At 33.0% G+C, this 13,793-nt stretch overlaps 1 protein-coding gene across 1 annotated transcript in view; it reads right to left on the bottom strand.

Annotated features, from left to right (window-relative positions):
* LOC106462674 (calcium-independent protein kinase C-like) overlaps positions 1 to 13,793 on the bottom strand; it is a gene marked incomplete at both ends in the record, with an annotated part of 41,359 nt that overhangs the window by 26,628 nt on the left and 938 nt on the right. The window contains 2 exon segments of the mRNA NM_001314157.1: positions 4,471 to 4,502; positions 7,018 to 7,177. Coding sequence (NP_001301086.1) covers positions 4,471 to 4,502; positions 7,018 to 7,177 — 192 coding nt within the window.

Genomic DNA, 13,793 nt, shown 5'->3' with positions numbered 1-13,793 from the left:
AGTCCCGGGAGTAGGGCACAGTGCATTCATTTTTCTTTATTGGGCATAATTAGTATGAATACTTATATATTCACTTCAACCATCAGACACTACAGGGACCCTTGCCTGCTGTGGGAATAGGGTGAGTGAGCAATACATCACAATTAATAATTATAACCTACTCTGCCATCAGATAAATAGGATTCAGGCCATTGCTTGGTAGAAATTATGGTAAACATAGTCTTATATATGAGCTTGATATCGTGATACATGTCCAAATTCCACTTGGAGATTGTGATGTACCTATATGAAATGGGATAATCCACACTAGACTCCAGAAAAAACCCTTGCCCCACTTCTCACTTGAGATTGTGATGTACCTATATGAAATGGGATGATCCAGAAAAACCCTTGCTCATATGTAATAGCTCCTAGCATTTAGGTCCAAATTGGTAAGGATTCTCCATGGTCCACCACCCCATTGGCTGAGAGCTAGTAACTGGCAAGGGTTTCATGTGCTACACTTGAAGGGGAGAGAGAACTCGTGTAGGAAAGCCCAAAAGAATGTGCGTGGAGCATCATTAGGTGCCTTCCTGAAAGATCTTTTACTGGAGACATTGCAATAGGTAACCATGAAACTATTTTTAAAAGCCAGCAAGTGTTAGCCACAGAAGCAAGCAGAAGCACAACTCTGGTGCTGTTTTTTTTTCATGATAGTCCACAGAATGAGTACAATTTGAATCAGGCTATTGAATGTTATATAATATTACCATGAGAAAAACTCCAGTGGTCTTGTGGAACATCTCATCTCACAGTAGGCAATGATTAAGTAAGGGTAGATGGTATAAGTGCTTTCCATTATCCCAGCTTGATAATGAGAGGCAACACTAACCACCTAGTGGGATCATATAGTGATAGTGAGGTGAGAAATACACTTGCTGACAGACAGAGGATGGACTGAAAAATGGCCAGGAGCAAAAGTGGAAATCCTAAAGTAGATGAGACAGCCATGAGATACAAAGAGTGGGCAACAAAGAGGTGTGGGGTAGTTCACATACAAGCCTGAAGAAAATAGAAGGGTAAGAGAAAATGGGAGGAGAAAAAGTGAAGAGAGGACACTCAAGAGAGCATACAATCATATGCTTTCAGAGAGGCATATATGAGATATAAGAGCTGGAACATCCAAGCCATAATTTGGTAAGAAGAGAGACCTTGGGTATAGTAGGGGGTCCCAGATATGAAAGGACAGTGAAGAGAACTACAAGGACAAAGAGTGTGACAAAACACTGAGTGGCCCAGACAGGACAAGAGCATCTGTCCGGATCATAAATAACACTGAAAAGAGAAATAGAGGAGATATGGAAGAAAAGTAGTGACCACTTTCCTTGCCATGAAATACGAGAGACAGAAAAACCAGATAGGATTAAAGAGAATTACAGTAATGAGAAAGTGAGAGGAAAAAAAAGAGTACAGATATGTGAACAACAGTGATCAACAACAAGTAGAAATATGACTGATATGGCTAGGGAGAGTAGAAACATCTGCTAGAGAACTGACTGGGACCCGGGTAAAACCATGGAGAACCACAGTGACAATCTAGTTAGGCAAGAACTAGGAAGAGATGGATTAGGAAGGAATGAAAGAGGGTGTAAAAGAGCCGAGGGTGGAGGAAATGCCACTCAAAAACCTAAAATAGAAGATAAATACAGTTCACAGAAGAACCATCCCATGAAAGAGGAGGAATATGTTACAATGTAATGAAGTCAAATGGAAACATTGACAATGAGACCAAGGTGATAAGTATGCACCATACACTAGTACATGGAAGTGGTAAAAGGGTGACACGAGTGGAACAAAGGGACAGCTACATGACCAGGGAAGTGAACTGAACAATTCCCACATGCAAAGATAGAGAGATTGAATATCCCGAAGAAAGAGTGATGTGTAAGGGTGGATCAGAAGGGATAGAGTTAAGAAGAGAAAGTCAGGATTGAGATGGAGTGATATAGAAAACATTGGGGTTGCCTGCGATGGGCTACCAAATGGACCCCGTAAGGGGTCTCACAAAACAGAGCAAGGATCTGAGAGAGAAGATGGAGAATAGGTTATGCATAGTAAAAAAAGAGAGAGTAGACAAGTTCAGACTGAGGACATAGACAGCCAGGGTTGAGAAATGAGGCACAGGAGACCAGAATAAAGGGAGGTTAGTAATGAGGAATGTGGCAAGGCAACAAAAGAAGGAACAATTTGAAAGCAGAACAACTAAAGACTAGTGGGAAGGATGCAGTCATGTCAAGAAGACAGCCTGTGACAATGTGTCATGCCCCCAGAACATGACAGGTTAAGAAACTCACTCGATTGGAATAGGCCCAGAACTGAACATTATCATCTATGAGTATGTTATGGAGCAAGTAGCCACAACATATAGTGTAATATGGTATGAAGTAAATGATTATGTCTAAACCCCAGCTTCTAATGATATGTAAATGAGTAAATAACCAGATCTAATTATTAAAGTCTATGTGGTATATTATCGTTGAGGTGTGACTTATCAAGGAGTAATGGACGGGAACTAAACGTTATCTTCCATGTGTACACAAGAAGGAGTAAATAACTAGAGCTGAACATTATTTTCCAACTGTACATGGTAAGAAGTAAAGACCTATGACAAAACATTAATCGTTAAATGGACATGCTAGGGAGTAATGAATGAAGTATATACATCATCATGAAAGTGTTGCAAGTTAAGTAGAAATAAATTATATTTAAATATTATTTCCTATGTGTACAGGTTAAGGAGTAACGAAATAGAACTAAATATGAACATCTAAGCTTATGTAATAAAAGGAAATAACTAGGTCGAAGCACTATGTATACATATTAAGGAGTAAGTAACTACAACACAACATCACCTACTACATGTACATATTAAGGAGTAAGTAACTACAACACAACATTACCTACTACGTGTACATATTAAGGAGTAAGGAACTACAACACAACATTACCTACTACGTGTACATATTAAGGAGTAAGTAACTACAACACAACATTACCTACTACGTGTTCATGTTAAGGAGTAAGTAACTGTGACTAAACATTATATTATATATGGTACAAGTTAAGGAGTAACAAACTAGATCTAAATGATATATATTCTACATGAACATGTTAAGGAGTAATAAACAATGTTTAAACATTAAGTCCTATGAGTTTCATGTTAAGGAGAAATAAACAATATCGAAACAGTAACTTCTGTGTGTTACCTGGTAAGGCAGGGAGGACAAGGCATAAAACAGCAGGAGAAGAAAGGAAATCATGGGTATAAAATATATGTAAGGCAGGTGGAAGAAGTCGAGAAATACTCATTAGGTAGAGAAGTATTGGGTGAAAAAAACTTGTTCCAATATCTTCTCCACAACCTCAGCTTCAAAATTCTGTAAAGGGAAATGTGTGGCAGGGTCAAAAGGAGAGGGTCCAGGTAGAACATGGACATCACCAAATGTTTGATGATGGTTGTCACAATATCAACAGGCAAAGAACTTACTAAATTGTTGGCAATTGTGAGTGAACTTTGTATTCACTTCAGCAGAAAAAAAGAATTCATGTTGATTTGTGAATTCATATTGAATGTTGAAAACACAAAGTATGTTTGTTGAAGCATATTACTTCAACAAGTCTCAGCAAAAATAAACATCTTTGCATGATTGTGCCAAGGGAAAAAAAATGATCATGTAGTAGTGCAAATTTTCGTGAAATTTAGGTAGGAGTTATCACAAGACTGTTGGCATGCAAGTCTCTGAGGCAGATTAGTGTGACTTCAAGAGGAAAATAGCTATCTGTGTACGGAAATGAGTGATAGTATCAGAATTATTGTGTACAACAGATTTGTAATGTTTATCATATTCTTGCCAAAATTCATGAAGATATATTTAGTACATTCAGAGTTGTAACATGTATGGTTTCATGGTTTCAGTGGGATTACAAGGTTAGACAAAATGACCAAGCCTGTATACAGAAAGTTAAGTTCACACACTAACTTTTTACATTTGTTCCTTACATTGTGTGAAGATCTTATAAACTAGTTATCATGGTTCCACATCATAGAAAACTCAAAATGGATTTAAAAGACAATCTACATAACATACCACAATAACTACAAATGAAAATGAAATGTCAACATAAATTTACAATAATTTTCTTACATTTCAAGAAATGCTCAAATTTAATCAATAATGTGTGTTCACATGTTGACGTTTCTATACTTCACAATTTATTACACTAACAACTTTGGTGAAAATATTAGAGAAATTACACTAAACAGACTGTTCTTATGCATTAGAATTCCAGAATTATGATAAAATTACCATAATTATCCATACTAATTAATAGCTGATGATGTCTTCAGTTGAAATGCTTGCCATGTATATTGAAAACAGTTAACAATGTGTGCTAATAGTTATTAATTTTGTATGACAATAATGAGATTACCTTGACATTGATATCCTTGTTTTCCTAAGCCCCTACAAGAAACAATGATTCATTCATTAGACAACACTGAATAAACCACAAACTTGTAGCTTTGTTTTTAAAACTAGCAGTATATAACTGTTAGTTAAAATCATGCCTATTTCTGCAAAAAATAATAATATTGCTGAATTGAATAACAATAATCTGGTTATCTTGTTTCAATATCTCTAATGATTTTCACATCTTTAAGTACAATTTATACACAAACTGTAAAACTTATGTTTCTTCTGACTACCTTGGTCTTGATGAGTGAAGTACTCTCATATAAATATAATGCTATACTTTGCATCTAGAATAACTTGATGAACCAATATTTACTACAATAATATATACATAGAAATCAGTAGATAAGCTTTAGTATTTTATTTTTGTTTTACAATTTAGGGGCTAATTGAAAATTTAGTGAAGATAAATCATATTGAACAGGAATTAAGCAACTCAAACACTGTCAGGCATTTTACTTAATTTTTAATTTTATTTGATTTATGTTTCTGCAGTGAATTATTTAAATTCTGATTTTATTTGTTCAGCCATTATACTTGTTATACTGTCCATCAAAATCTCATCACATTTTCAAATGTAGCATATTCCTCAAAACTTTCAGTTCTTAATTATGAGAATGAAGCTAAACTGAACTTCCAGTACTGGCTTTAATGTAGCTCTGTATCACAATATTTTTGAAAGATCTTTCTTGCATATTCTAGTATTGCAAGCTTATTTATATTTTGATACTCATAAATTACATAGCTACATACATTAGCCATAAAAATGAAAAAAAGTGAAAAAATATTCAATACTGCACGATGTAACTTTGATACCAAAAATAATTATTGCAAAGCTATTAATAGTAGGATATTAAAAATAAACAAAAGATAATTAACCAGTAAAATACAAGTATTAATAAGAAATAAAATATTCTAGCAATTTAGTTTTATATTATAACATGACCAACACAGATGTACACATCACTTATTATCTTTGAGAAGTACCTTGATCTGATGAGCTTGATTTTATTAAGACTAATAAATCAACAAAGTTGTATTTGTAAGCACAATATATTTACTGTAGAAAACATGTACATGTTTTGACAGTACCTTGGTCTGTCTTCTTCAGGTTTTATACAAAACTAAGAATACAAGGTTTATATACAAACACAAAGAAGCAGGAATACAAAATTTGTAGATCAAACTAATGTTGCTACATGATGGTATTGAAATTTAACTTATGAAAATTGTCAAGGCTGGTCAGGCATGGGAAAGTAAAAGAATAAACTTAGTCAAAATTTGCTAATGTTATCAGGACCACTGTCAAATGATTAAATCTAACTCAACCCCTGCTTTTATAATTTCTATTGTTTTTAAACTATCACTTTTTTTTATAATTTTTTGGGCTGATGTAGGAGAGAAATTTGATCCCAAGGGTATCCTATGACATGCTATGACAGATTTCAGAAATACTCCTACAAGCATGTGACCTTGGTGTTCTTTACAACTGATTTACAATGAGTGAAATGTTTGTTTGATATATTTCTTACCATATTCACATAATATACCATATATACCTTGCTTTTATTCTTTTTGCAGTACTATTTTCAACTTATGTAATAAAATGCTTATCTTATGTGGAGTTTGAATATGACTTAAATCAGTTTTTAATTCACCAATTGAATGGATTATTTCACTGGCAATTTCAGACACAAAAGTAAATGAAAAGAAGTAATCTTTTTGGTTACTGATAACTGGAAAGTTTTATCTTCTTTATGTTTAATAAAAATTATATCTATTAGATTAGAGTTGAAGCCTCTAGATAGTGTTATATTCTTAGAGATTGGGGCATATCTTAGTGCAAGTGATGATCATTGCTCAGTTAGGTTCGAAGTTTTGCTGCATATGAAGATAAGGAACAAAAAAGCAAATTTTGAAAAGATATGACAAGAATTATGTTGCAAAATAGACAATTGGATTAATTGGATATGCTGATCACAAGTGGAAAATTTTCTTAAATATTCAAGGTAGACATGTTCCTAATAGAGAAAATGAGTGGCTGTAAGTAAAAATTTGAGTTACCTAATAAATTGTGTAATGGATAAAATTAAAGAAAAGCATTATAAGTTTAAACTCATTACTAAGATTTAGAAGATTACAGAGAATCAAAAAAGTTGGTCAAACAGAAAATTATGGAATTGAAAAAGTATATGAAAAAGTTTGGCTGAATATGTAAAAATTAATAGTAAGAATTTCTTAAAATACATTAAGAGTAAACAAAATGCTAGGGTGTCAATAGGAATTTTGAGGGATAATACATGAAGGCAAATTTCTGATGGTTATGAGATGGCTGGGTTATCAAGTTATATTTTTTCCAATCTTTTCACAACAGAAAAAGTTAGGAAAATGGTTGGGTGAAAAATAAACAAACAAAAAAATTAGTGCCCTAAGCAAATACCGTCTACACTGAAAAGTTTTATTTCATAACTAAATGCTGCCTGCCACTAAATACATATGAACTTACCATATAAACTCCCTACAATGAGAACAAAATGTTGGCTGTCGAAGAATTGTGGCCATAAACTTATGTCCATTAACTTGATGCACACGTCTTCGCATTGCACCCCGTCGACGGTTAAGTCCAGGCCTTTCTTTAAACTCACGTGGTTTTTGTGCGGCATTTTCTGTTTAAATAAAAACAAATTTTATGTATTAAAAGGATAAATTCAAGGAACTTGTGTATATATATAAAATATTAAAATCCATAAATGAACAACATTTTATAATACACAATTATATCTTTATTTAAACTGATCAATGGTTGTAAAAGTCACTTCTTATATATCTCTTTCAACGTGGTTTCACATCATCTTCACGAGTGTGAAAAACAGTTACTGTGTGCTATATAAGTACAAAAGCCATAGTCGTGCAACTACTAACTTACAATTCAAAAAAGAAAATCATGCCATCTACATACTTTCTGATTTTCTAACCCTTCATCCTTATTTATGATCAAGTTGTTTTTGCTGTGTTTCATTCGTTTTTCTAATATTTCTAGCAGTCATATTATTCAGTTGAGCCAAAATAACAGTTTTTTTTCCCACCAGATGAAATGTCCAGTATAATTTACATGTTCAGCTAATGGAAGGTTTTCACTTTTGTTTTTAACATTTCTCTATGTACATTTATTCTAAATTTTAAGTTTCTTCTAGTTTGTCCAATGTATACACGACCACATTCACATTGAACTTCATATTAACCCGTTTTCTTCATTAGATGTATTTCATCCTTTACAACCACTGATCAGCTTAAATAAAGATTTTAATATTCTAGTTATATATATGTCTAAAATAAATCAGAGAATATCATGCACATAATGCTAACTTAACAACATGACGAGATAAAGTATTTCACTAACAAAGAATGTTAAAAGTTTGTCATGTGACACTGTAAGTAAAGCTATCATATTCTGAAACATGAGAGAAAATATCCTTTCATTAAATAACTAACTAATTCTGATGTAGAATTAAATACATTAGTGCAGTTAGATTCACAGCCACAAAAAGAGCCATCACAAGCCTAGACCCTTTGAGGAAAACTAATATTTTAATCATTTATCAGTGGTAGTTATTTTTAAATTAGTCTGGTTTGTGACAACACTGTATTATTAAATCCCCATTGGGGTACTTCATTTTGATAAAAAATAAATAAATTTTCAATACGTTGTAGAGAAATACTTTAAACTTAAAAGCTGTAGAAGAATCAATGCTTTTTTTCCTATGATACTAATACCACTTGTAAATGATCTAAAGGAGTACACATGATAATGCAATCATTTATCACTTGTTGCTGATTCAGTCCAGGGTCTCCAAATGTTCAGTACTATCAAAATGCCCTGAGGACTAGGGATATCCCCCAGCAACATATGCATTTGGACCCAACTACTTTTGTAAAGCAACATTAGATTTATAAAATTAATAACTTCACCACCACTTTGCATTTAAATACAATCCAATTGACTTGTTTATAGCATAAGACAGCATCAGTACTTTCCACATGCTATTTTAAATGCACTGTTCGGGCAACTGTTGGAATACTGATCAATTTGTTTACTTCCCTCTAGTGTTACAGTTATTCTTCATTATGGAATGGATTTTAAATGTGCAAGTTAATCTGAAATTGAATTTAAAAAAGAAGTATGAAGGATAACCTTAGAGGGTTTTCAGTGATTTTCTGAAATATCTGAAGTAAATTGTTAAAATATTAATTGATACTTGCAAAGAAACAGAAAATATTTCATTAAATTTTCAATTTAGAAACTAGCTATTAAAATTTTTGCTGAAATGAGTTTGTGATTAAACAAATGTGAAATTATGAAGAGAATTTCAAATTTTTTTCTTACCTTATTGTACAAATACAAAGATAAAAAAAGACAAGTCCCTATAAAATATATCTATATTCCACCTGAATTAAAACAAAATGCAGGTTTTCCACAACTGATCATTTGCATTGGAAGGTGAATGGAACATTCTACAACAGAAAAAGTGCATACTTGTACAGATCCCAATTTGTTTTCTTTTAAATATAATAATGTACGCATTTACTAGATTCTACCCTTTACAAAGCAAGTAGTTTCATTAGAATATCTGAAATAATTACAAGCTTGCTTTTTTTAAAAATTTCTATCTTGTCCAACTCTTAGGAGGGCCTTGCTCAAGGATGGTATAATGAACTCACACGCCTAGAGAACACTATGCTTAAATTTTCCATTGATAAGTTCAACATGCTACATAGTTTTCATGTGATCATTTTGCTATACAATTTGGATAGCATATCATTCATACTGAAGTCTTCCTTCCTTTAGTTTTCCAATATAATCATTATCATGATGTTATGCAACTTGAATAGCATATTATTCTCAATGAAATTTTGTTTTCAGACCAGGCTGGTTCAGATTAATCCTCTGATCATCAGTCATTTCAGAACAACTCATCAAGTAGGTTTTAAAAGCAAAATATTTGAACTGTTTTTCAGATATTGATTTAGTTCTTGTTATGAAATACATGCATTTTATGCATTACTGAATATTCGATTGTCTATAAATAAATGCTGAAAATAAAAAATTTCATGCATCAGTGAGAAATGAAATATAAAATATCCGGTGAGGTAATTTGAGTCTAAGTATTGCATCATTACACATGGAATCCTTTGAAAAGAAGGAACTCAACCAAAAGTAGTGGGTCTTGATGTAATTTTTACTTTCAGGCCAAAATCGTTCAAAGGCTACTGAATCATACACAGTTTTCAATGGACCTGGAACTGACAAGATATGGAATTTGACCCAAACCCTTATTTCTGATGGAACGATGTATCAGTGTGGTGTCTGTGTAGGCAATGGATGTTGTATTATATCCAAATGAGAAAAATGCAGATCTGACAAACTGAAATTCAAATTCCAGCACAGTTGGGTGAATAGGAAAGTAGCATATCATGAAAAAAAACGGAGAATGGTGGGCCAGAAATATTGAAGGAGATGGTCTATATTGTACTCTATCAGAAAAAAATGAGTGCTTTAATCCCCAAAAAGAAGACAAAGGTATATAATAATGATGCCAGCAAGAGGTTCCATCCAGAAATATTTACTGATCACACTAATATTCAACAGTATTAAAATGCTATATTTACTGAACTGTTGCAGCATGTGTCATGCTTTCAAAAATAGATTGATGAAAAATATAAAGTAGGAAAGAATGTACATGGAAATGCTCTTTTGATAATTTACTTGTTGTTAAAGAGGAACTGGCAAAGAGAAACTTAAACTCTCTCTATCTGATTTAGTAATGTCTGAAATAAAGCATTCCAGACTTAGATCACAAGGTGCATTGAGAAAAACGTTTTTTTATCATAGGGTAAAGCAGTTGAGGATACAATAATTAGTGGTATAAAAGAGTCTGATCACTTTGGAATCATGATGGACGAAGTAACTGACATTACTGTGTATGAACAAATGATAATGTTTGTTCCGTTCTATGATGAATGTTATAATAAAGTGAAAGCAACATTTTTGTCTGTTGACAATCTTTTAGTAGCTTCAGCAGATTCTAAGACAATTACAGATAAATATTTAAGCAAGCTGAAAGATTTTACCTTGAAACAGGGATACTGTCTTATCTCTGATGGTGCAAGTGTAATAACCAAAGTAGCTGCAAGACTTAAAGTAGAAGTGAAACTATAGCTTATAAACATACACTGTATCTGTCACAGACGTGTTCCTGCTTGTACACATACTCTTGAGGATGTGAAATACTTCAAACAGGCACAACTGTAGTTAGTTCAACTTTGGAAGATCTTTGGAAGTAGCTGCAAGACTTAAAGTAGAAGTGAAACTATAGCTTATAAACATACACTGTATCTGTCACAGACGTGTACACATACTCTTGAGGATGTGAAATACTTCAAACAGGCACAACTGTAGTTAGTTCAACTTTGGAAGATCTTTGGAAATTCTGCCAAAAAGCTTGCTGGATATTTAAAGGCATAAGTAGGAATGAAAGGACTGCACTTAACAACCAAGGAAAGTTAGATTAGTGCCAGTAGGTGATTAAAGAAGACCTGTGAGACTAGATGGTTGTCTTTTGATAACTCCATATAAGCAATTTTCAAAAGGTGTCTAGATGTGTTACAAATTATATATAACTTATACAATATAGATGCTACAGCTCTAGGTCTATTAGTGAAAATCAGATTTTCATTTTGTGTGAACAATATGCATCTTGAGTGAAATATTGCCACATTTAAACATGTTAAGTAAGAGTTTCCAAAGGAGCTATTCACTTTTCCCAAATCAGTCCAGCAACTGAATATACAAAGGATAAGTTAGATGACCAAAAGTATGTCACATTATGAAAACTATGCTCAGATCTTGGTGATAAAGCGAGGTCAGATATGTTAGAGAATTCAACACCTGGTAACAAGATAGAAAAGATGAAAGCCTAAATTCTCAAATAAGTTAATACTCCTAAAAATAATATTGGCTCTAAGTTTGAGGAAACCCTGCCTGTATTGTCAGTGTTGGAAACAAATAAAGTACCAAACAAAAACAAACCCAGTTTTAAACTTCATATTTAAAGTCAAGTTGCAGCTCACTATAAAACATTTTGTTCCTGAAGATAAACAAAATGAAATTAGGGCTGATTGATGACCTTGAAGCACACAGTACCTAATTATTAACCACAAATGAGTTGACAAAAGATTGTTCAGCTAAAACACTTCCATCCCAACATGAGCAACATTGCAGATATTTTGTTTACCTCCCCAGTGTCAAATACAAGGTCAGAGCATGGTGCAAGCACTGTTAAGAAGATCAAAACACGACTTAGGTAAAGCTTAAAGAATGTCATGTAACAGGTCCTGGTGCAAGTAACACTTAATGGCCCAGAAAAAGGAATTGACGAGATAAAATCTACAACATGATGCCTAACAAAAATCTTTCGGTCTAGACACACACATCAAAATTCAAAGTCATCTGCTTGTACTTGTGTCCAGACTGAAGTATTGTTTTGTGAGACACCATTAAGATTGAAACTGTAGAGAAGGGCATACTTGGAAACATTTGATTGGGCTCAGTTGTAACTGATGATTCATGTTATGACTCAGAATAAGACAGTGACTTTTAAAATGCTGATAGGTTATGAATATTGGGTTTAACAGTCAGTGTACAAGAACATTCACAGAATTTGGTGAATCATGAATCAAAAAACTTTGTAATAATGCCTTGGCAAGTTTTTTTAACCACATTTTTGTTATTTATTTAACAGTAACTCTAAAAACCAATGCTCATCACCTGATATATTATCATCTCAAAAGTTACTGTGATTTGAATTCTCAATGAATTCTGTACTCAGATGCCAATCATGGTTGTTTTTCACTTTTGTGAATCATGACTGACGTGGAATGTACGAGTTACTTGAGATATGTGCATATAAGAATCTATCAAGCTATTTTAAATATATTTACATATTGGTATTTCATTCATTAAAAAATGATGAACCATGATGAACTTTTCTGAAATAAATTTGATGCATAATGTTATTATGAGAAAAAAGCTACTGGAAACTGCAGGCATAACTACAAGATAATTTTCCTACCCTTTAGTGAAGGAATACAAATTTTAATACATTATAAATAGTTGCTGTTTGTACTAACATGTATAAGGTTTCAAGTGTATGAATTTTATAAATGAACAGCTCATGTCACACAATTTTAAATCACCTGGATGGAATTTTTTAATAAAAATATCACGTTTCACAGTTTGTAGTCATACTTGTGTTGTGATTTCTTGTGTCATATGTATGGGAAATATTAAAAAGAACAATATGAATTCACCTCGAAATAAAAATCTGTAACTTAAATATTGCTCCAAATACAAGGCTTAGCTTTCCTAAAATGCTTGAAATTTACCTCCAGAAACAAGAATTAGCTGTCTTGAAAATTCAATTCTGGTTAGGTTTTTGTTTTTTAACCCCTGAACCACCTGTTAAGGTCACTGTTCATTTGACCCCTTCTAGGGGAGGAGCCCCAGACCACCCTTCTACTTTACATAATGAATAAAGCCCATGTTCTTGCAAAGTTATTGACATCCTAACCAATTACTGTAATAAAAAATAGTGAAACACAAGTATAGTTAAGAAAAATCATAGTTATATGGGGGCTTTAGAATATTACGATGGTGTACAACCATACAGCAAAAGGTGGTAAAGATGTGGGACAGAGCACCCACAGCTGGCTGCAGACAGCAAAAGGTGGTAAAGATGTGGGACACTGTGGGCTAGAGCACCCACATCTGCTCAATTTTTTTTTTCCTCTTCTGAATCATATGAGGCCAGCGAAGTTGAGGTTAAACTGGATAGATGGATGGTGTACCCCCAATGCAATTTGGGTCTTACTTCCACCAGAACTTCTAAAAACTAGGGCACATTATATGATGACACACCTTATGATTTGTGCCCAAGTGTTAGATATTTGTATTGTGGCTGCAATTTTTTTTCTTCTCTCTCATAAATTTACATTTAATTGTATTTCATCTAAGGCTTGGAAATGCTGCATAAGATTCACTCTATCCTTCCTTGTGATGTATTCTTTCCTTCAATTTTCAGCTTTTCTATATATATATATATATATATATACATACATACACACACACACACACTATTTACGTTTTACCTACTTATTATCTTAGTACTACTAACTACTTACCTAAGTTAAACTTTACGTTAACGTTTAACGTTAAAACTTTAATTT

This window comes from Limulus polyphemus, unplaced genomic scaffold (assembly GCF_000517525.1).
Source record: "Limulus polyphemus unplaced genomic scaffold, Limulus_polyphemus-2.1.2 Scaffold1222, whole genome shotgun sequence".
Taxonomy (NCBI): domain Eukaryota; kingdom Metazoa; phylum Arthropoda; class Merostomata; order Xiphosura; family Limulidae; genus Limulus; species Limulus polyphemus.
Note: the sequence above shows the minus strand (reverse complement) of the source record. Positions and strands in the feature narration are given on the sequence as shown.